This window comes from Apis mellifera, linkage group LG5, assembly GCF_003254395.2.
Source record: "Apis mellifera strain DH4 linkage group LG5, Amel_HAv3.1, whole genome shotgun sequence".
NCBI lineage: Eukaryota > Metazoa > Arthropoda > Insecta > Hymenoptera > Apidae > Apis > Apis mellifera.
The window spans coordinates 12,873,478-12,894,647 of NC_037642.1; the positions used below are offsets into that span (position 1 = coordinate 12,873,478).

Below are 21,170 nucleotides of genomic sequence, written 5' to 3' on the forward strand. Positions count from 1 at the left end.
GTGTGTGTGTGTGTGTGTGTGTGGTGTGTGTGTGTGTGTGTGTGTGTGTGTGTGTGTGTGTGTGTGTGTGTGTGTGTGTGTGTGTGTGTGTGTGTGTGTGTGTGAGAAAAATGTTATTAATTTTAATGTATCGAGGTGGAGAATTTGGGTAGCATAAATTTATGCCGGCGTCGAACGGCAACGTTGTATACAAAAGTGGACGTGGGGATGATGTATAGGATGTATTCGCGTAAATACTCGGTGAAGATTGATCGCGAAAGGATAAAGCACGGGATCGTGGGGAAAAAAGAGAAATAAGAAGAAATAATAATAATAATAATAGCGATAAATCAATATAGATTGTATTCGATCGAAGATGAAATGCGGTTTGTGAAATGGAAAAGGATCGAAAGAGAATCGAAGAATTAAATACATGTTAAGCACGTCCGTTTGAAGAGAAATATAAATCCGATACCATTGTCGGGCAACGTTGCCAAACATTTCCTCTTAATTTCTTCCGCGACGTTAGATTGATTTTATCGGATAACGGATAGAAGAATTTTCAAAGGAGAGCTCTTTTGTCGAGCCGCGGTCTGCAACCGGATTACACAACTTTCCAGTCTTCCCCCAATCTTCTCTTGCGACGCGACCGATCAAGCGAAAACTCTTCAGTTCACCTTTAGTTCGATCCGCGATGCTCGCCTCTAACGTTTTTTATTTAATCCGATTTAATCGTGTATTAGAAAAGAAGTATTCAATTATTTGTTATTACAAGCCCCGAGAAATCGCTTTATCGTCCGATTTTCTTTCTGTCGAGAGAAACGATCAATAACGAATTATAATATATGATAATAAAAATTAGAAGTAATATATAAGGATTACTGTCGTATTTCGATTGTTTTCCAAGAGTATCGCGTACACTCGTAAAATAATATATCGTATCGTAATATTTGCCGATATCCTTTTTGCGTTCGAGAAAAATTCGAGAAGAAAGCGACGGTCTAAAATTTCGTTGAATCGGTCGAGAGAGAGAAAATGTTTTCGCGACAATGCAGACGATGCTTACGAAGCGACCGCGTTCACGATACAAATGGAGCGAGCGTAAATAGCATGGCAACAGCGCACGAAAATCGCGCTGACGCAGCAAATTTAACAACTCGTCCACGATTCGACAGTTCACGAGTCTCTTGGAATCTCGTAAAATCCGGATCTAAGAGACACCATGCTCACTTATTGCCAACATTTTACAAGTATAAATCTTCATATTCGTTCGATCGATATTAATTCCTTGAAAAGTAAGAACATTCCAAGTCGATATTCAAACAAATAAACAACAACATATATAAGAGCTCTTATTCGTACAATTCTTAATTTCTGTACGCGTGTTTCTTAAAAAATATTGTAATAAAGAATATTCTTTACATGTAATAAATTTCGTTGCTGTTATTATTATTAATTTAATATACGATATCTACTCCTTAAAAGAAAAATATCTAAACAAGAAGCATTCCGCAGTTCGACGTTTTCTCGTCCAAAGATTCTTGAGATGTTAGAGTAGGAGGAATTTATCACGTTAAAACTATGTTGAACCGGCGATCCGTCTTTGCCTCTTTTCCACCGGAAATGACGAATAGATTTTCGAGTCTAGGAAGCTTGCTTCGTAACGATTTAAAATTCGAACGTGACCGAACGAGGGAGGGGGAAGAATATTGGCTCGGCGCCAGTTACAACCCAAGCCCTCTGCACAGACGTTTTATCCGATTTCGCACGTTCCATTATCACCTCCGTCCGCGAGGCCTGCTACATCATTGAAAATTTAATGTGCTCGAAATACACTTGCGAGTGAAAGGCGTCCCGACGCGAGTGTGCATCTAACGATAATTCACAAATTTTCCTTTCTCTTGTGTTGCATCGTAATCCCCTTATTATCAAATAAAAATTTTTATACATTAAATATATTTTTTTTTATTTATATACATTATTATATTTTTTATTTATATAAAATTATTTTATTATATTTTTAATATACATTAAAATCCCTCATTTTAAACGTTTACAAATTAAACAAATATATGCAAATTTAAAGATTAAAAATTCTGTAAATTTTCAATCAATTAAAAGTATTTTTTAAATTTTAATTTTAATAACATCTGTTTTAATTTAAATCGATAATTATAAATTATCGATAAGTTTTTTTATTTTTTTTTTTTTAAATTAAATTTGAGTAATAATATTATTCTGAACATTAATTTTGGCAATATTTTTTATTCCTTTCAATTTTTGAGCAGTATGTCTTTTTACGATATTTTTCATTTTATAATTTTCAGTTTCATTATTTTTATTACTTTTTCGTTAAATTATCATTTAGGCTCCATCTATCGGGTAATTTATAGAATTGTCAAAAATAATTAGCAAATAGCTATAACTTTTTTTTTTAATATTTTTTTTTTAACATCTGTTTCTTTGGAATACCATTTTCAATTCTCCAGTTTATCGTACATTTATTAAATTCGAAGCGTTTTCTTAATTGCTACAATTTTTTTGCGCCGTTTTAAATCATAATTATATTTTTAACGAATTAATAAATTATTTAATAAAAAGCAGTATTGTTTTCTAAAAATTAAATCTCCATATACAAGCTTAAAAGCGGGAAAAAATAATTTTCTCCAATTAGCTTTTATTATATCGAACCAGGGTGCGACGTCATTATTATTTCTTAAACTCTCGTTTTAATTAAACACTCGATAGAAATTTATATATACGCATAAGGATACGCGCGCGCGAATAAAATTCGATCGAACAACGGGTGGGAAAAAAAACCGAGAGGAAGAGAGGGGGGGGAGAGGAAAAAATGGTGGAGAATGAACGAGAACCGATTTAATTGGACCGGTTTACGTTCACGGATCGCTTCAATCGAGCCGTGGCACGGAGCGGTGGCGATATCTGGCGGATGGGATCGATGCGCGCCAGTCGTGAAATCGCATTAACGTCCGCGATTTCTCATCTCGAATGTATCGTTAATAGTAACGACGACTCGGTTGATTCGGCGACAAGATCATTAGCAGGCCTCGATTACGCGCTGTCCATCCCCACCACTGTTAGCCTATCCCATTTTGCATTCCAATCAAATCGCACACGCGATCTCTCGTGTATCTCCGTCCAATTAGTCGAGACGAATTAATAATAAAAAGGAAAGTAGTCGATTGTGTTTCATTATTTGAAATGATTATAGAAAATTCGGAATTGTTATTAAGATCGATTATTCTACACAGAATATCTCGAACCGGATATCGTCAAAAAGAGAGAAATTAATTTTAACTTATTTAATAGATTGAGAAAAGATTGTTGCACGGATGAATGAAACGAATCTGAAAAATCGATCGATGTTTTTTTTTTTTCCATGGAAGGAGATTCATCTCCCAAACTAATCTCTTCTTTTTGTTTTACCTTTGTGCGAAGATACCTATTGTGCAAGTTTATTATGCTCGCGATCAATTACTCGATCAATCGTGCCGAACCGAAAGGAAAAACATTTTCCTATTTCTCTTTTCTAAAATTCCATTATAAAGACGCCGTTCTTTTACAACATCACGCGTCAATATTTTATTCAACGAGAGGGATATATTAGACTGTACGTTTTGTACGACTTTAATAAGTGCAAACACCGTATATACACCTAGCGAGAAATATTCGCCCGTTGCAAGGGGGAAACGTTTTAAATGAAAAAACATGGCAACGTTTATATATGCAAGAGGAAAGAGACGCGTCGAATTAACCTACTCGTATATATGCGTGTATATATATATTCCACGCGTAATTCGTAAGAAATTACAAATTATACTTTTCTACAATTCGCGCGACTGGGCAAACGAGATAAGCTTTCCTCGAGTTATCGAAAAATTCTTCTTAAAATATCATAACGCGTTTAACAAATCGCGGCGAATAATTTGCAGATAACATCTGGACTCTGCAAATTGCAGAGAAAAGTGCTACTACCTTACCATAGATGTTAGTGTGGCAAACTCCCGCGAGGGGCATTACCGCGCTTACATTACGTATATACGTGCACACCCAGCAAACTTCTTCTCTACGATGGCCTCGCTAGTGCTAAATGCTTCGCCACGAGCAGGCGCAGCCACAGATAAAAATTAGAGCCGCCATAATGATTCGCACGAAATTGTCCATTTCGAATACGCTCTCTCTCTTTTTTTTTTTTGCCGAATTGGCGAATATGAAATTTATTCAACAGAAGTTAATTTTGTGCTTGCGTTAATCTATTAATCTAACCTAACCTAACTTTTTGCGATTCCAATTTATTCAACAGAAGTTAATTTTGTGCTTGCGTTAATCTATTAATCTAACCTAACCTAACTTTTTGCGATTCCGTAATTGGACAACGGTTTCAATGAATCTTAAAAATGAAATATTTTTATTTCTTCCAAGTTTTTTCGAACTGGTCGAAATTCAATATATATCGTGAAAAATAATCTTAATATTCGTATAAAAAAGAAGTATAGGAAAGCTACGTGGCCAAAGATCGTGAAAATATACCGTTCGGAGATTAAAAGAATTCAGAATGTATCGTTGGGGGAAGAGACTGACTGCTCCATGAATTATTCGTCTGAAAGAATGAAAATCCACGCGACGTGGAATCGAAATAAATCCCCCCCCCTCTCCTCTCTTTATACGGTTACACATAACGCGGTATATGAGAGAGAGAGAGAGAGAGAGGGGGGGATAGCGAACAATGGTGCGTAGTTTTTTTTCAACAAGAATTGTTGAACGCGAAATATCCCTCTGTCGGAACGCAAAGGCGGAAGAATTTCCGGAAACTTGTGAAAGTACAGTGACCTGGGAGCAGGGTGAGTGCATTGCCTTTTATCGAGATCGTTTTCAAAAATTTAAGAAGAAAAAAAAAAGAAACGAGATTATAATAACGCGTCGAGATATTTTTAACAAATTTATTCCTCCTTTTATTTTTTTTTTTCAAATCAATTTCCATCCGTCTACAATTTCCATGGAAATGTAATTGTTTATCGGGTACATTGTTTACGTTAATTGAAGCGGTATTGTGTAACGGTAAACTCGTCGATATGATCTCGAATTAATGTTAGTTAATGAATAAACGTTAGTTCTTCTTGCATGGATACGGTTAATTAAGGGAGAATCTAAAATTTCCCTCACAAATGAATATTTATGCAAGTGGATGTACATTTTGTAGGGATAATGCGGATATTGATTCGTGCGGTCGCGTCGAAATATTAAATGTTCGTATTATTTAAAAATAATAATATGGAAAAAACAATAATGAAAAATGGCGGGACACGTGTAAAGAGAACGAATCTGACATTGTATAATCCACTTGCTTATGGAAATCCTCGCCCTTTCCATCTATTCTTTCAAACACTGAGAGAGAAACAGGTTATCCGAATTTATTACCATTTTAAAAGAAAACGATACGTAGTCGAATAACGTCTAAAAATAATAAAATACACCGGGAGGGGAATAGTTTACGTTCGTAACTTTCCGGAAGTGTATCTCTACGAAAATGCTTTCTTTAATCAAAAATACAATTTACATAGCATCCATGTATAAAATTAATTCATTAAATCCACTGTAAACTTGGCAACACTGTTCCTTATTTAAAAGTCAATTTTTAGGAGTAAAAGCAAACTTTAAAATTTCATCCACATCATTTCATCATTTTTAATCAAACAAAAATTACGTACGATATCGAGGAACACATTCTGATGATAAATATTTCACCTTAGATAAAAACATATGTTTTAAAAATTTCTCACCACAAAACGATAACATTCACTTGGAATTTTAGAGACTCGAGAGATTGTTTAAGGAAGAAAATTGTGAAAAATCGGCAGAAAACTTTAAAAGCATACTTAGAACTTCAGCATCGTGATCCAGAAATACATTTGTTTCGAACAAAATCCTTATTTCTTTCGATTGGCTCGTTCGAGCTTATCCTACGCAAGAACTGACATGCAGCGCCTCTCAACAACACACGTAAAACGGACATACTTTAGACGTACGCTCGACTCTTCCCCCCACTACACTCCTTGGATAATGATAAAGCACAGAAAAGGTTAAGAGTCTAAATAATTATTCACATATAGAGAATACGTTAGAAAGAGAAATAATTAATTGATACACGTTTTAGAAAACAAAGTTGAATTTAAATTTTCGTATGGAAAATCGCTCACCTGATTGTGCTCCGTGCGCAGGCGCGGCGGGCGCAGGGGGCACCAGACCGGCTATGCTGTACAACGTTTGCCCGCTCCCGTACTTGAGGCCGCCACAGTGGCAGGGTGTGGTGGGGGTGGGAAGGCCCTCGCTGCCCCTGATGGCGGCGCCAACCACCGAGATCTCGTCGAGCTCGTGACCGCTGTCGTAGTGGCACAATCTGGTCGCGCTTGTGCTCGCGCCACCTCCGCCGCCCCCGCTTCCCTCCCCGCCCCCGCCCTCCCCCCGCCCGCCGCCGCCTCCGCCCCTCCCGCCACCGCTGCGGCCCCGAAGCGACTGCACCAGCCGCTTGGCGCCCGAAGACATTCCACGGAGGTGATCCAGCCTTCCGGTTCTTCGCTGCTTCCTGCCTTCGCCGAATACACCACCCTTCTACAACCCCGACGACGACATCCACCTACGATATTAAATTTATGATACATTCTTCGATTGGAAAGAACGCAGCTCGCGATCATCGATCAACGCGAGATACGATCGATTGAACTTGTCATCGTGGTCATCTTCGTTGTAACGTGTGAATGTTTGAAAGTTGTATAGATGATGATATTTTGTTCAGATATTGGAATTAATAATCGTTGAAATCGTTTTCAAAGATGATCAGATGATTTTCGTGAGAAAATTGAAGAAAATTGATTCCCAATTGATTTCGGGTATAAAAATAATCGATTCATATGTGCCGGCTAATGGAATAATTCTTACCGACCGACACTTCGACATTTCGGACAATGTGGACAGATACGAGTCGTGCTCGGAAGGTAAACAAATCAAATCGAAATAAATAACGGATCCGTTGTTATTTCGTACTTTTTATTCGTGCAATGTTTACACGATCCCATGTTTTTTTCATCATTTTGTGCCCATTTACTATTTTATCGCGAGCAAATTATTACCCAATTTATCATCGATATTGAACAAGAGGCATAACAGTCAATTAAATATTTTAATGCGAATTGTACCCGTATTAATCTTTGTAATTTATATTTCAATATTCAAATTTTAATTTAGTTAAATCAATTGCATTCCATACTGGATTATGAATTAAACTATCGTTAAAATAATATAAATAAATTTTATATGCACATCAGATAAAAATTCAGTTGCCAAACTTTTCCCAAAATCAATTTAATATCGATAAAGAAATGAAATACAAAATATAATCTCACCGAACAAAGATATCCGTCGTCTCAGTGAGAGTCCACCAACTGGGAGTTATCAGCGAAGATAGACACACGCACACACAATCTCGACCGGTGTCACCGGCCTGAGCGCACGATCACGTTCATGTTCTTTCTTTCTTCCTCCTACGATCGACCTCCTCCCTTTCGCGCGATCAAACTCGCGAAACCGCGATTCACCGATCTTAGACAGAGCCGCGAAACACGCGTGCACTCAACAGTCGAGAAACAAAAGAAATTCGTCTTAACGGCATCACACGATTACCACTCGCGATTCGCTCGTCAACGGATGATCCTCGAGCACGAAACGCGGTTTCTTACGAGGCTGATTAAAACGATATATCACCGACATGCCACGAGTACGTATCGAGAAAACGCGAGATTGAACAGAATTCACGACACGCGCATGTATCTATCTCTTCCTTTTCTCTTCTTTCTCTCGCGTTTTATTTCGAACGTTGGCTAATCTCGTCGCACTGAAGGAACACACCGTGTATACGAGACTCTTTAAGGGACAGCAGTCGTGCAACAAGTGTCTCGGGTCACGGTACTCATGTCACGTGCTTGCTTGTACTCCTTCTTCGACGAGCTCTACGGCGAAGCACTCAATGCTCCTCTTTGTCCTTCGCCCTCTCGCCAAAGCGATCACGATTTAACTTCCACCGAAGTAGTGTGTAGCGCGGTGGTACCTGAAAATAATAGACAAGAGTTAGTTTGAAGCGTGTTGTTTGTCGAGAGATGGATTTAGAATCGAAATTTTATCCGAGAATTTATCGATCGATAGTTTTTGAATGGAAAAAAATTGAGAAGGAATTATAATCTTTTAAATTCTGCTGTATAGTGAATTATATAGATATATTCTGTTTTTTATTAATTTTTAGCAATTTTTATTTTAAGCTGAATTATAATATTTGTTGGCCACGAAAAATGCTTGCACAGCGAAGCAGAGGTTATAAGATTTTTGCAGATTTGGTGAAAATTTTTTTACATTAGCTAAATAAATATATAAATCACTGTGTAAACCGCTGTAAATATATTATTATTTGTTCTGTTTGATATAATTTGTTATAAACAAGTACTTATATTCTCACATTATAATCAAGTTAAATTAGGTTAAGATAGACAATATCTAAAAAAAATTACGAGTAATTGGAATATTTGTGATTTTCTTGTACGAGTTTATACAACAACAAGTAACAAGTAATGTTACAAACGAAAATAATCCATTCTACCGTTTTTCATCTTTTGTCTCGGAATAAGAAAAACAAGATAGCCAAATGGATTGTAAACGGAGGGAAGCGATAAAAGTGGATATCTGGTAAAATCAAACAAAAACATATCACTCGCGAAAAATGGATCTTGCACAATAATAAAAAACATTTGATAGCACTGATTTAAGAAGCATAAGCACGAAAAAATGTTACGACAAAACACGCTGAAACTACCGCTTCTAACTGAAGAACATCATGGCGTCTGTTTGGTAGCCATCTACAGGCTTCATTCGTTACTATTTCCAACAATTCGGAAATAAATTCGCGGTAGATAACTGTAGATAAATAAATGCTATGAAAATTGTAAAATTGTTTAAAATAAATAAAATATAATTTTCGTAGTTCAAATATATATATATATATATATATATATATATATATATTTCTTTCTAATATTGTATTTATTTCTTATTACTTTTTACTTTTACCAACAAACAAAAAGAACTACTTTAGTCAAAAAAATGAAATATATCTCCCAATTACAATATTAATATTTCCTTTGAAAACGCACACGTTTGATTTACGACACAAATCCCTCGCACATAAATTAGACACATCATTTAGAAGGCATCCTATTCCATTTACTTCCAAGCTAAATATCATACGAGACACGTTTAGATGGGGGCAATGTATCTTGTTCATAATTCGTAAGAGGAAATTTACGCGGTCGGGATACGTTGCGAAGTCGAGTTATAATAGCGTCCACCGTTTGAGAATTGGATATTCGGTGCGGTGATGAGCGAGTAATGAGTGAGGGATTAGAAGAAGCATCAAGAAAATGGCTAATATCAATTATCCGTGACCTGAATTGAATAGAAGGAAAGCTCCAGTGCACCAGAAAGGAACGGTGAACGAGTCGTGCGATTCGATATTAACAAAACAAGGGTTTCGATTACCCTCGCCTGAACAGGGACGCCCTCACGATGAATTCTAGAGTTACATCCGATGCATTAATAACCCGATCAATTAACTCCGTCTCTCGAAACTTATTCCCCACAGACAGATTTCCATTAAATTACTTCGGTATCATGCGTAAAGAAGTTCTCAAGTTTCGCGACTAGTATTCTACGCGATCGAACGTAGTAAGAAAAAAGTTTTCAAACGTAGAAGAACGTTCGACAGATAGATACTATATCAATTGTGTCAAAGACGGAACCTTTATTATTCTACAAGCGAACTTTTCGAACGTCAAGTTTACTCGAGTTATTTTCCAAGCGTTAGAACACTGGTCTCTCTCTCTCTCTCTCTCTCTCTCTCTCTCTCTCTCTCTCGCTCGCTCGCTCGCTCGCTCGCTCTCTCTTTCTGTCTGTCTCTTTCTCTCTCTTTCATATTCTACTTAGCGTAGAAGTAAAAATTTTTCGCGGAACCATCTCGACGCGAGGATACGGAACGTGGCGAGAGGATAAGAGGGGAAGGGAGAATGGACAAGCGCAGCAGTGGAGCGCGCGCAGACCAGCCAGAACATTCAGCTGTCGCGTTCAGTTGGCTTGACGTATTATTTCCACCTATTATTCTCCCGTTGCCTATAAAAAGGACACTTTGACAGTAGCGATGACACTCGACGATCGTGATACGGGCAAAAGCCCGATATATCGAATTATTTCCCGTGGACAAAGGACGGCGAATATCTCGTCCTGGACACCGGTCCTCGGCGTTCGTGGCCGCTTTGTTCCAGTTATTCCTTCCCGCGATAACCGGAATATTCCGCTCGCGGAACAGATCGAAGAAATTGGTCGCGAGGAGGAAAAAGAGGTCGAAATTAAAAATTCTACGAGCCTATAATTGTTTCGATTCTTAATTAATTTTTTGATACGAATAAATATATATTCCATGTAAATAAATAATCGCTCGGTCGATAAGGAAGACGAATTGATTTTTCGCGTAATTTCGCGCAATATCTTGGGCCGTTTCGACCGTGAAGAATATCTACTCGGCAAACGAGCAATGCCTATGATCGATCCATCGGTTACGGGATAATACGACAAGGGATCGCATTTCTGTTTCACACTTGACGATGAATACAGGCTCTCGCTTGATTGAGACGAACTCGATGCTGTCCAATTTCGATAAATTAAACGTAACGTAATACATATATATATATATATATATATATATATATATATATAAATAATTCTAATTGGATGAAACTATAATCGTTTGAATCGCAGAATTCAATTTGTCGAAATAAAAATATGATCTTCTTCTGGAAAAAAAATTTGTTATTTATTGCTGTGTATTTATCAAGCTTGAAAAATTACTTTTCAACTGGTTAAACTAATTGTTCCATCATCTATCATCTTTAACATCACGTGTTAGAGGATGGGACGGAAAAACGTCTATTAGACTCGCGTGGATGTTCAGACGACGTTGTACACCGGACGAAACGTTGAATAAAAAGTTGGAATCATTTTTCAAAAGGCTAACACTTAAAAGCTTCTAATAGTTTCAGCCGCAAGAACACGGCGCGTAAAAGCTTCGAGAGTTTTGTTTGCAAGTTTTGCACCGTTTTACAAATAGATAACTGTATGTTCTCGCCTTTTCAGGAATTTTAAGCCTTCTTTCACACCGAATATGAAATACGTGTAAAAACACGTTGCGAGTTATTTCTATAAAATATACATCGAGAATAATTTTTGTTTCAAATATACAAAAGAAAATTAAAATGAATACTAATGAATACTATTTTTTTAATTCTTTGACAGTGTTTTGCACACTGATCTAATATTAATTTGTTGAATAATTTTATTTAATTTGAGGAGTTGGCTTACACATCGATCTTCCTTGGAATCTCGTATTATTCGAATATCGAATTACTTCGAGAAACCGAAAGAAATTTCAAGATTGAATTTTAATTACACGTTTTATATTTTTTTATAATGAAATTAATGAATATTATCAAAAAGTGAAATAATTTATTAATTACAAATTAATTTACCAATATAATTATTTTTCTCTTCGTGAATTCAAAGAACTATTTTAAGCCCTTTTCATCACGAGGATATAGGGATTTTTGGAACGTTGCCAACGTTTAATCGAGAATTCACTAGAAAACATTGGCATCCCTGCGTTACATTCGCACATTGTTCGACGATAAATTTTCATTTATTTTTTACAAACTTCTCCAATATTTACATCATACAAAATACGAGTTATTTATTTAAATTATTCATTGTCTCATAATTTTTAATATCGATGAATAAATAATCGAACTATTAACAAAAAAAGTTTCTTATTCCTGAAAAGTAGAAAATATTATACATATTTTTCCATCCTATGGTTTTATAGAAGTAATTTAAACCGTTTTAAAACTTGGACTGGAAGAAGAATCGTGAACTTATTTATAAGCATTATTTTGCTCGTTGAGCATTGAGCGGAAGATAAACTGGCTGAAATGGCATATCCAACGGTTGAATCGTAATGGCGGGAAAAATTTGGACGCGGAGAGTTGGAAAGCGAGGTTAATGCGACCACTGAAAATATCCCAATCCCAACGATTGAACGAGGTTTTGCTTTGCCTCTCTTTTACGATCTGGCTTCGATATAGGTATAAACATTGATACGTTGCAGCGTATTCAGTCAGAGTCGTGAAGCGTAGCCAGGATATCCGAGCTAATGGACGAGCTGGTGGTGGTATACCAATGCGACGTGAAACGATTTAATGAGGCGTCGTTTATACGAATGCAAAAGTTTCGGGTTGGAATCGAACTTACGAAGATCGTTGCTAGCGGTTTCAAAATAGAATAACCTTTGATTGACCTCTGTGGATCAATAATTAAAAAGATAAAATCGATAAGAGTATTATAATTTTGCTCCATCGATCGACAGATTTCTTTACATGCTTTTTATATATTCTTTGATCAAATGTAAAATTTATTTGTCAAAGATACCTTATTTTTTAACAAGTAATTTTTTTTTCACGCAAATATCGAAACTTAGTTAGGAAATATACAGAAAATTATATTATTGAAGCCATATTTTTTGTATTCCGATATCTCGATTCGTTACCGATATATAAAAATTCAAAGTTTCCGTTGAAACAATGCAGAAATTATAAGCGGACTGTTCAGTAATTTACACTGCTTGAAAACGTCCTTCCAAGATTCGTTTTATTTGTTTTGAGATAGGATAAGTCAGTAAGACGAGGTGCGAGCGAGTCCGCGTAAGGATTGAAATAATAAGTAAAAATTATCTTTTTCTTTACACGACGATATTTTGGGAACCAAAAGTCCTATTGGAATAAATAAGAATGCGTTTTAAAGAAGAAGATTTCGCGCTTCTAAGGATCTCTCGTTCGCCGATTGAAAGTCATTATCTTCAAAGTTATAGCGGTTAAGAATTTTCCTAATTTTAATAGAATTCAATCGAGTTTTGTTTTGAGTCGAGTTAGTAAGACGAGACGGCCGAGCAAGGACTTGGTAAATAAAAATAACTTTTTCTTTACACGATGATATTTCGAGAACTGGAAGTCGTATCGGGATAAATAAAAATGCGTTTTAAAGAATAAGATTTCGCGCTTCTAACGATCTCTCGTTCGTCGACTGAAAGTCACTATTTTCGAAGTTATAGCGGTTTAAAATTTTCCTAATTTTAATAGAATTCAATCGAGTTTTGTTTTGAGTAGAGTTAGTAAGACGAGACGGCCGAGCAAAGACTTGGTAAATAAAAATAACTTTTTCTTTACACGATGATATTTCGAGAACTGGAAGTCGTATCGGGATAAATAAAAATGCGTTTTAAAGAATAAGATTTCGCGCTTCTAACGATCTCTCGTTCGCCGATTGAAAGTCACTATCTTCGAAGTTATAGCGGTTTAAAATTTTCCTAATTTTAATAGAGTTCAATCGAGTTTCGAAATATTTATTTTCGAGAAAAAACGTTACTTACTAATCTAATTATCGTTGATGCCCAATTTCCGTTGCAAAGCATTCGTCTTCCGAGCAACTATCTCCTTAGCCGAACGGAAGCGTTCCGTTCAAATTCTGATGGAACGATGACAAAGGACTTAACGAACCTATCCTCATTGATCGGGAGCCGCAATTTCGGTCGGACGCGTTTCGAAACAGATTCCCGGCCGTTCGATCCGGCGAGGATCACTCTTCATTGTCACAAATATAATCACCGTTCTCCCCCGTGGTATAGCTGTATACGCTCGCTTTGTTACTCCGCGCTTCCATCAAATATGAAGCCATTTCGAGGTTGGATTTCAACACCGCCGCCGTGATTCCCCGTGGATCATCCGTGTGCCGCGTATATATACATACACGCGTCTTTGCGCCACATTCACGCGTCGCAATATCCCGTCCATTGGAACGGGGAAAATTATAATTCAAGATCATCGTTTCGTCGTTTACCAGCGTACATACATACATGTATACATACATGTACACGAGTCATCCATTACGCGCCGCTTCTCGTCCTCCCCTAAACGTCAAACTTACGAGCCCTGTGAATTATACGTGTATATACGCGTTTCGAGAGAGTTTCGCCTATCGAGAACTTGGAACGAATTAAAGGTAATAAAGTCCCCCCTCGAATACATAGGCAATTCGATCAACCCTAATTAAACGTGGATATTAGAAGGAAATTGCGGTTCGTTTTGAGGCGAGGCGAGGCGAGACGGATCGATCTACGAATTGAAAACGTTCCAAAGGTAATACGGGAGAAGCTTTTCTCCTCGTGCTTCATCTCTCGTCTCGAGCAGAAGACTTTTAGTCACGGGTTTGATAGATCGGTTAAACGAATCTAATCGAGCTCTCATTTCTATTTCTTTATAATAATCTCACCGGTGAAAATTGAAACGGATATTTAACATTTAATGAAAACAAAAGTTTCACGCCATCCAGAGGTTAGTTAATAATACACAGAAATGGGAATTTCGTCTTGCCCGACGAAATTCCTATTTACACAATGGAAGTAACCTCTCTCTCTGAACATGAAGCTACGTAACTCTCGTCCAGTAACGTTGTTCAAGGCATTTAGCAACACCAGTGATGCGTCAAGATTTCTCCCAAACTTGTCTAAACTACACGCTCCACGGAGAGTTCGCTTTAACAGTCTCCACTTAAGTATTCCTCCTAGTATATCTCGTTAAGCGATTCTATATCACACTATTCTATATCGAGCAAATCTCATACTCACATAAAAAAAAATATATATATATATATAAATAAATATTTTATATATTATATATATAATATATATAATATAAATATATAATTTTTATATATATAAAATCGTTTCCAAAGGAGAGAGAAAAAAAGTTGAAATGAAAATTCACGACAGTTCGTGACGCGACGACGCGTCAAGACGATAGGATCATTTCCGGTGGGGGGTGGGGGTTCGGTGAATAATTGGGCCAATATTGTCTGGCATTCGGAACGGGTGTTACGCGAGGACGACGTCTCTCGAGGCGTCGGCAGAAGCGCCTGTGCGTACACGTCTCCGTTGGTTGCCATAGCGACTATCTTCCTACGAGCGTATAGCCCCGCTGGGCTTTCGCGTACATCCACGGACCGTGCTACATACCAAGTGCCTCCAACAATATGACATCTCGCTCCACCTATCGCCGCTTAATCCGTTGTTTACGATTTATTCCCTTCTTTTTGCCCGGCATATTCGTACGTTTTCCATCGTGAAATAATTTTTAAACGTAAGTTTTCTCTTAACTCGATCAATCGAAATACATACGCGACACAGATTTTCTTTGCAACAATTGCCCGATATTTCATTCCGTGTGTTTCGCAGAGTCGAAGAAATGGAGAAAAGATAGTCGAGTTTCGAGGAAAGGTATAAGCGTCGTCCATCCGTCGCTTGTTGTGAAAAGTTTAAATCGGGAAACACGCGGCTTTGTGCATTCGGCTACGAGCGAAACTCTGCATTTTCTCGAAGAATTTCTCGAGGAAATTTAATCGGGATAAGAAACGAGAGACTCGACTCGGAGATTGGATTGCGTGCGAAGGTGGATACGCGTGCGAAACGAGATCGATTAACGGAGAGAAAGCGGGAGGCGTCGCGAGGCTTGCCAACCTCGAAAAACTCTTGCAGCTACTGTTCAGTGGTGGGAAAAAGCCTCGGGGGGACGGCACAGGGGCAAGAGGGATCCTTTGCTTGGACCGCCTATTCTCACTTCAGACGCTTTGTTGACAATCGTGACACCACACGCTGCTACACAGTAGTGGAAGAACTAAAATATGAATATTCAAAAATGAAAATAAAAATTATTCTATCTATATATCTTCAGCTTATTCTATAAAATTATATTTATAAATTAAATTATCGTAACGAAATATTAATTAACTTATTGATGAGAAATGAAAAAAACATTTTATATTATATCGATACGTTAGAATTCTCTAGATTCTATATTTTAAATACAGATTGTCGTTGGGTTAGTATGTGTGTTGACAAATACCATGGTAGAAACAAAAATACGTGTGAAAAGAAACGGTTGCTTTCGTTAACCAATCAGATTCGAGTTCGTTTCGCGAGACTTCTTTCCACCAATGAACAATATTATTCGCTGCTGAAAAAAAGTCTCGCGCGACGGCATAAAGATAAGAGAAGTTCTTCGAACGCTTTGTTGACTATCTCGACATCATCACGCTAGTAATAAAAGAGCTAAAATATAAATATTCAAAATTGTAAAAATTATTTTCATTTTCATAAAATTATATTAGAATTATCATCCTAGATTGAAAGTTGAAATATTTTCGAAACTATACATGTCTTATTCAAATATAAAATTACATTTATAAATTATAATTAAATTATCGTTATGAAATATTAATTAGTTTATTGATGAGAAATGAAAAAAACATTTTATTATTATATCGTTATACGTTATACATTAGAATTCTCTGGATCCTATAGTTATACGTTATGCTTGTACGTTAATACATCGATGTTTAAATACAGATCGTCGTTGGGTTAGTAAATGTGATGACAAACACCATGGTAGAAAAATACGTGTGAAAAGAAATGGTTGCTTTCGTTAACCAATCAGATTCGAGTTCGTTCCGCGAGACTTCTTTCCACCAATGAACAATATTATTTGCTGCTGAAAAAAAGTCTCGCGAGACGGCATAAAGATAAGAGAAGTTCTTCAAACGCTTTCTTGACATCACACGCTACATAATAATAGAAGAATTACAATTTGATATTTATAAATATTCAAAATCATAAAAATTATTTTCATTTAGTTAAGTTGAAGTTATATTAGGATAATCATTCAAGATTGAAAACTATCTATAATATATCTATCTTATTTTTTTATTCGAATACGAAATTATATTTATAAATTATCGTTGCAAATCGTAATTAGTCTATGTATATTGTAAGAAATAAAATTTTTATAATATATCGGTATGTTAGAATATTCTGGATTCTACGTACGCATCAAGGTTTAAATACAAATCGTTGTTTGGATTGGTATATGTGATACATACACGTAGAAACAAAAATACGTGTGAAAAGAAACGGTTGCTTTCGTTAACCAATCAGATTCGCGTTCGTTCCGCGAGACTTCTTTCCACCAATGAACAATATTATTCGCTGCTGAAAAAGTCTCGCGAGACGGCAGGAAGATAAGATAAGTTCCTCGAACGTTTTGTTGACTATCTTGACATCTAATAATAAAAGAGCTAAAATATGAAATATAAATATTCAAAATCGTAAAAATTATTTTCATTTTCATGAAATTATGTTAGAATTATCATTCAAGATTGGAAGTTGAAATATTTTCGAAACTACCTATATATGTCTAGCTTATTCGTATACTGAAATATAAAATTATATTCATAAATTAAATTATCGTTATGAAATATTAATTAATCTATTGATGAGAAAAAAAAACTTTTATATTATATCGATATGTTAGAATTTTCTGGATTCTATACTTGTACCTTATGCTTGTACGTTAATACATCGACGTTTAAATATCAGATCGTCGTTGGGTTAGTATATGTGACAAATACCACGGTAAAAACAAAAATACGTGTGAAACTAGGCGTTTCTTTCCACGTTAACCAATCAGATTCGCGTTCGTTCCGCGAGACTTCTTTCCACCAATGAACAATATTATTCGCTGCTGAAAAAAAGTCTCGTGGGACGGCACGAAGATAAGAGAAGTTCTTCGAACGTTTTGTTGACTATCTTGACACTACCACGCTACATAAAAATAAAAGAGCTAAAATATGAAATATAAAATATTCAAAATTGTAAAAATTATTTTCATTTATGAAATTACGTTAAAATAATCATCCAAGATTGAAATATTTTCGAAGCTATCTATATTCGTATACTCAAATACGAAATTATATTTATAAATTAAATTATCGTTATGCTATATTAATGAGAAATAAAAAAATTTTTATATCATATCGACATTAAAATTCTCTGGATTCTATGCTGGACTAATGCATCGAAATTTAGATACAAATCGTCGTTTTGAATCAATACATGTGACAAATATCATAAACTGCAAAGCGTCACTTTTCTTCGCCATTAAACGATTTTCCAGCTCTCTTTTAAACAGGAAGAAAATAGAATAGGACGATGGAAATATTACGATCTGAAAATTATTAAGAAAAAGATAAAAAAGAAATAGTCGTTATTTTGTCGTCGTTAATTCATAAAGTATACTTTATACTTATTTTATTAAATATTTATTATTTTTTTGAAATTTGGCAAGTTATATACGTGTCATCCTGCGTGAACAACAATATCAATTTCATTTCGTGTTAATGCTAATGTGATCGTGCACTAAACCGTATTCAACTCGGTTTATAATCCGTAAATATTTCTGCAGAGAGAGGATCTATAATTCTCCGTTATTTAATAAACGCTCGTGCAAATTCGCCGAAGGCACACGCAAGTCACGTGGTTATTCCTATCCTAATCCCGTTCGATTATCGCAAACGTGACGAAACAAATTGAAAACTCAACCTACAGAAGAGTGGTAGACTACCATTATAAATTTGAAAATTTAAAAAAGAAGAAGAAAATATTGAATTGTTCGTGGAAGGAAAAAAAATTCATTTTTGTCGATTAAATAATTCCGATAAGTGACTACTTTGATGCAAAACGGTATCTAGGTGAAAGTACTTGCGGCGTTACTACTCGATCGAGGTATAATCCATCGTGTAGCTCGCTCAAAGCAGTTAGAGAGTGTGGCGCACAATGGAAACTTGGCAGAATATTCCAAACATGACATTAATTTGAACTACACCATTATCCAAAGGACAATACGGATTTAACGTTATCGTTTAATGATCTAGTCGAAATAATAATAATGATCTGATCAATTATGTCAATTATTAACGACAGTCAAATATAAATAAATATATTTTTTCATACATTTTATTCGTTTACTTAATCTCGATTTTTTCAACACGTTGCCAAGACACGTTATTATACAAAAATAGTTTAGATTAAATCGATGATGAAGATTAAAAAAAAACTCGACGTTAAACCTAACCTAATTTAAAAAATTTTCTTAACAATCCTTTTTTTAAATTTTTATTTTAAAAAAATCATCAAACTTTTTGCAAATATTTATCAATTTATTTTTAAAATTCTGATTAATTATTTCTTCGATGAATTTATGGTCGATCAGAAGATTAACATTCACGAACGTTTCGATTTGAAGTTAAACTCATTGCACATTTTATGAGCGCGATGATATTATATATCATAAACAGCTTCCCTTTTTTAAAAACACGTTATTTATCAATCTTACTTGTTGCACGATTCACTTTTAATCTCGAAAAATTCACAAGCCAACATTTCGACGAGCACACCGGGGTAGCACACCACTTAGTCGGATGAGAAATAGCAGTCCGTTTTCTTTTTTTTCTTTTCACCTTCCTCTCTTCTCTCTTCTTATTTTTTTTTTTAAACCATAACGATCCATCGGCGTCCACGACACGTATTCAACCGTTCCTTTCAAAGTTTCGCTTCTTTCGTGATAAATTATCCGAAGGATCGAGTAACTAATTCGAAGGTGCTTTTTGTTCGTCTCCGTTTCCATCCTTCCCTTCTCCTCCCCTTCGATCTCTGCCTAAGTAATTATCGATCCCGATAGATCACTTGGATGATTGAGAAGGGAGACGGGGGGAATTTCTCGTTTTCTTTCTCGGAGGAATAATCGAAAGGGAAATGCAACGTATTTAAAGAGAATCGTGTTGTCCGACGGAACAGAAGTCTCGAAGCTCTATCCTGAACGAAAACTTTTGGAAATTGGAAAACGTTGATTCTTCCTCGATTCTTCACCGTCTATTATAATATCTCCATTGTCCCTCAACTGTTTCTTTTCAACTTTCTTCTTCGAGTATCGATTTTCAAGAGTAAGGATTAAAAACTTTCAATTGAGCCGTGATCCCAATTCAAAGGTTTCGATTTAACGTTTATTTTTCCTAATTCTTTCTCCCTTAAACAGAGGATAAATAAATTCTTAAGTAAAGGATATCGAGTATCATAGAACGAAAGATGTGAGGTTATGAGAAGTATTTTTCCATTTGCTAATTCCATTTATAGAATTCTCTCCTGAAAAAAATGTTTAATATGGATAAAGAGTATTATCTCTTCCTTTCAACGAATGTACTTCCTTTCAACGATTCAATATTCTAAAGAATCTTATATACATCTTATATATAGACGCACGATTATTTCTACGACCATCCGTTAAAGTCTAAACTGAACGACTGAATATATCGCGCAAATGTGATGCCTGAACCGATGCTACTACCATCTACTGTCGTACGACTGTAACAATCGTTTATATTATAAGCTCTGAGCGAACGATTTACTTTAACTATTTACTGTTGATTCACGATTGTAATGATTCTATATATAACTATACTCTGACACGAATTGTATCGGTGTTCAATTCTACCCCATCTGTATTTCTATTTTATTGCAACCGATCTGATCAAGAAGACAGTTGGCCTTGGTTTTTCCTCCAATCATTATTTTCAGTGAAAATGCAAATTAAGAAAAGGTTAGAGGAACTAATAGTTTATATATTAAAAACAAAATTTATTTTCAAATGTATAAAAAATAATTCTTCAATTTAAAATCGTTCTAAATTATCGATAAGTTTTTTTTATTTTGTAAATTTAAAGTTAAATAATTACTTCGTATTAGAAATTCACGCAACGAGAGTCGAATGTATGAAAATTAGAAATTTTTTAATTTTTTTTTACCGTCATATTTGATTTGCAAAGATTTGCAAAATTACGTTAATAATTAATAAATATTCGTTGGATCATCACTGTTTAAATCCATATCAAAAAATATAATTTTGTCCAGTTGGCTTCTATTATTCGAAATATTGCGAGTCGCGTAGAGGTCAAAATATTTGCGCTCGGTGGTCCGTCGCAAGTGTGACTCGTGAAATGGCCATAGCTGCTATATCTCTGTTTAAATCGAGGATCTGAAAAGCGTGCTCGCTCGTAAATTACCGTTGGGCTATTAAAAATACTCGAGCTGT

General features: G+C 35.7%; 1 protein-coding gene across 1 annotated transcript in view; it reads right to left on the reverse strand.

Moving 5' to 3' along the window:
• The window catches only part of LOC408865, a 125,639-nt gene that overhangs the window by 92,837 nt on the left and 11,632 nt on the right, over positions 1–21,170 (reverse strand). Inside the window, exons 2-3 of the mRNA XM_026440916.1 lie at positions 7,401–8,101; positions 6,198–6,634 (exon numbers count right to left, since the gene is read on the reverse strand). Of these exons, the coding sequence (XP_026296701.1) occupies positions 6,198–6,543 (346 nt within the window). The 5' untranslated portion in view covers positions 6,544–6,634; positions 7,401–8,101. The remainder of the gene's footprint in view (positions 1–6,197; positions 6,635–7,400; positions 8,102–21,170) is intronic.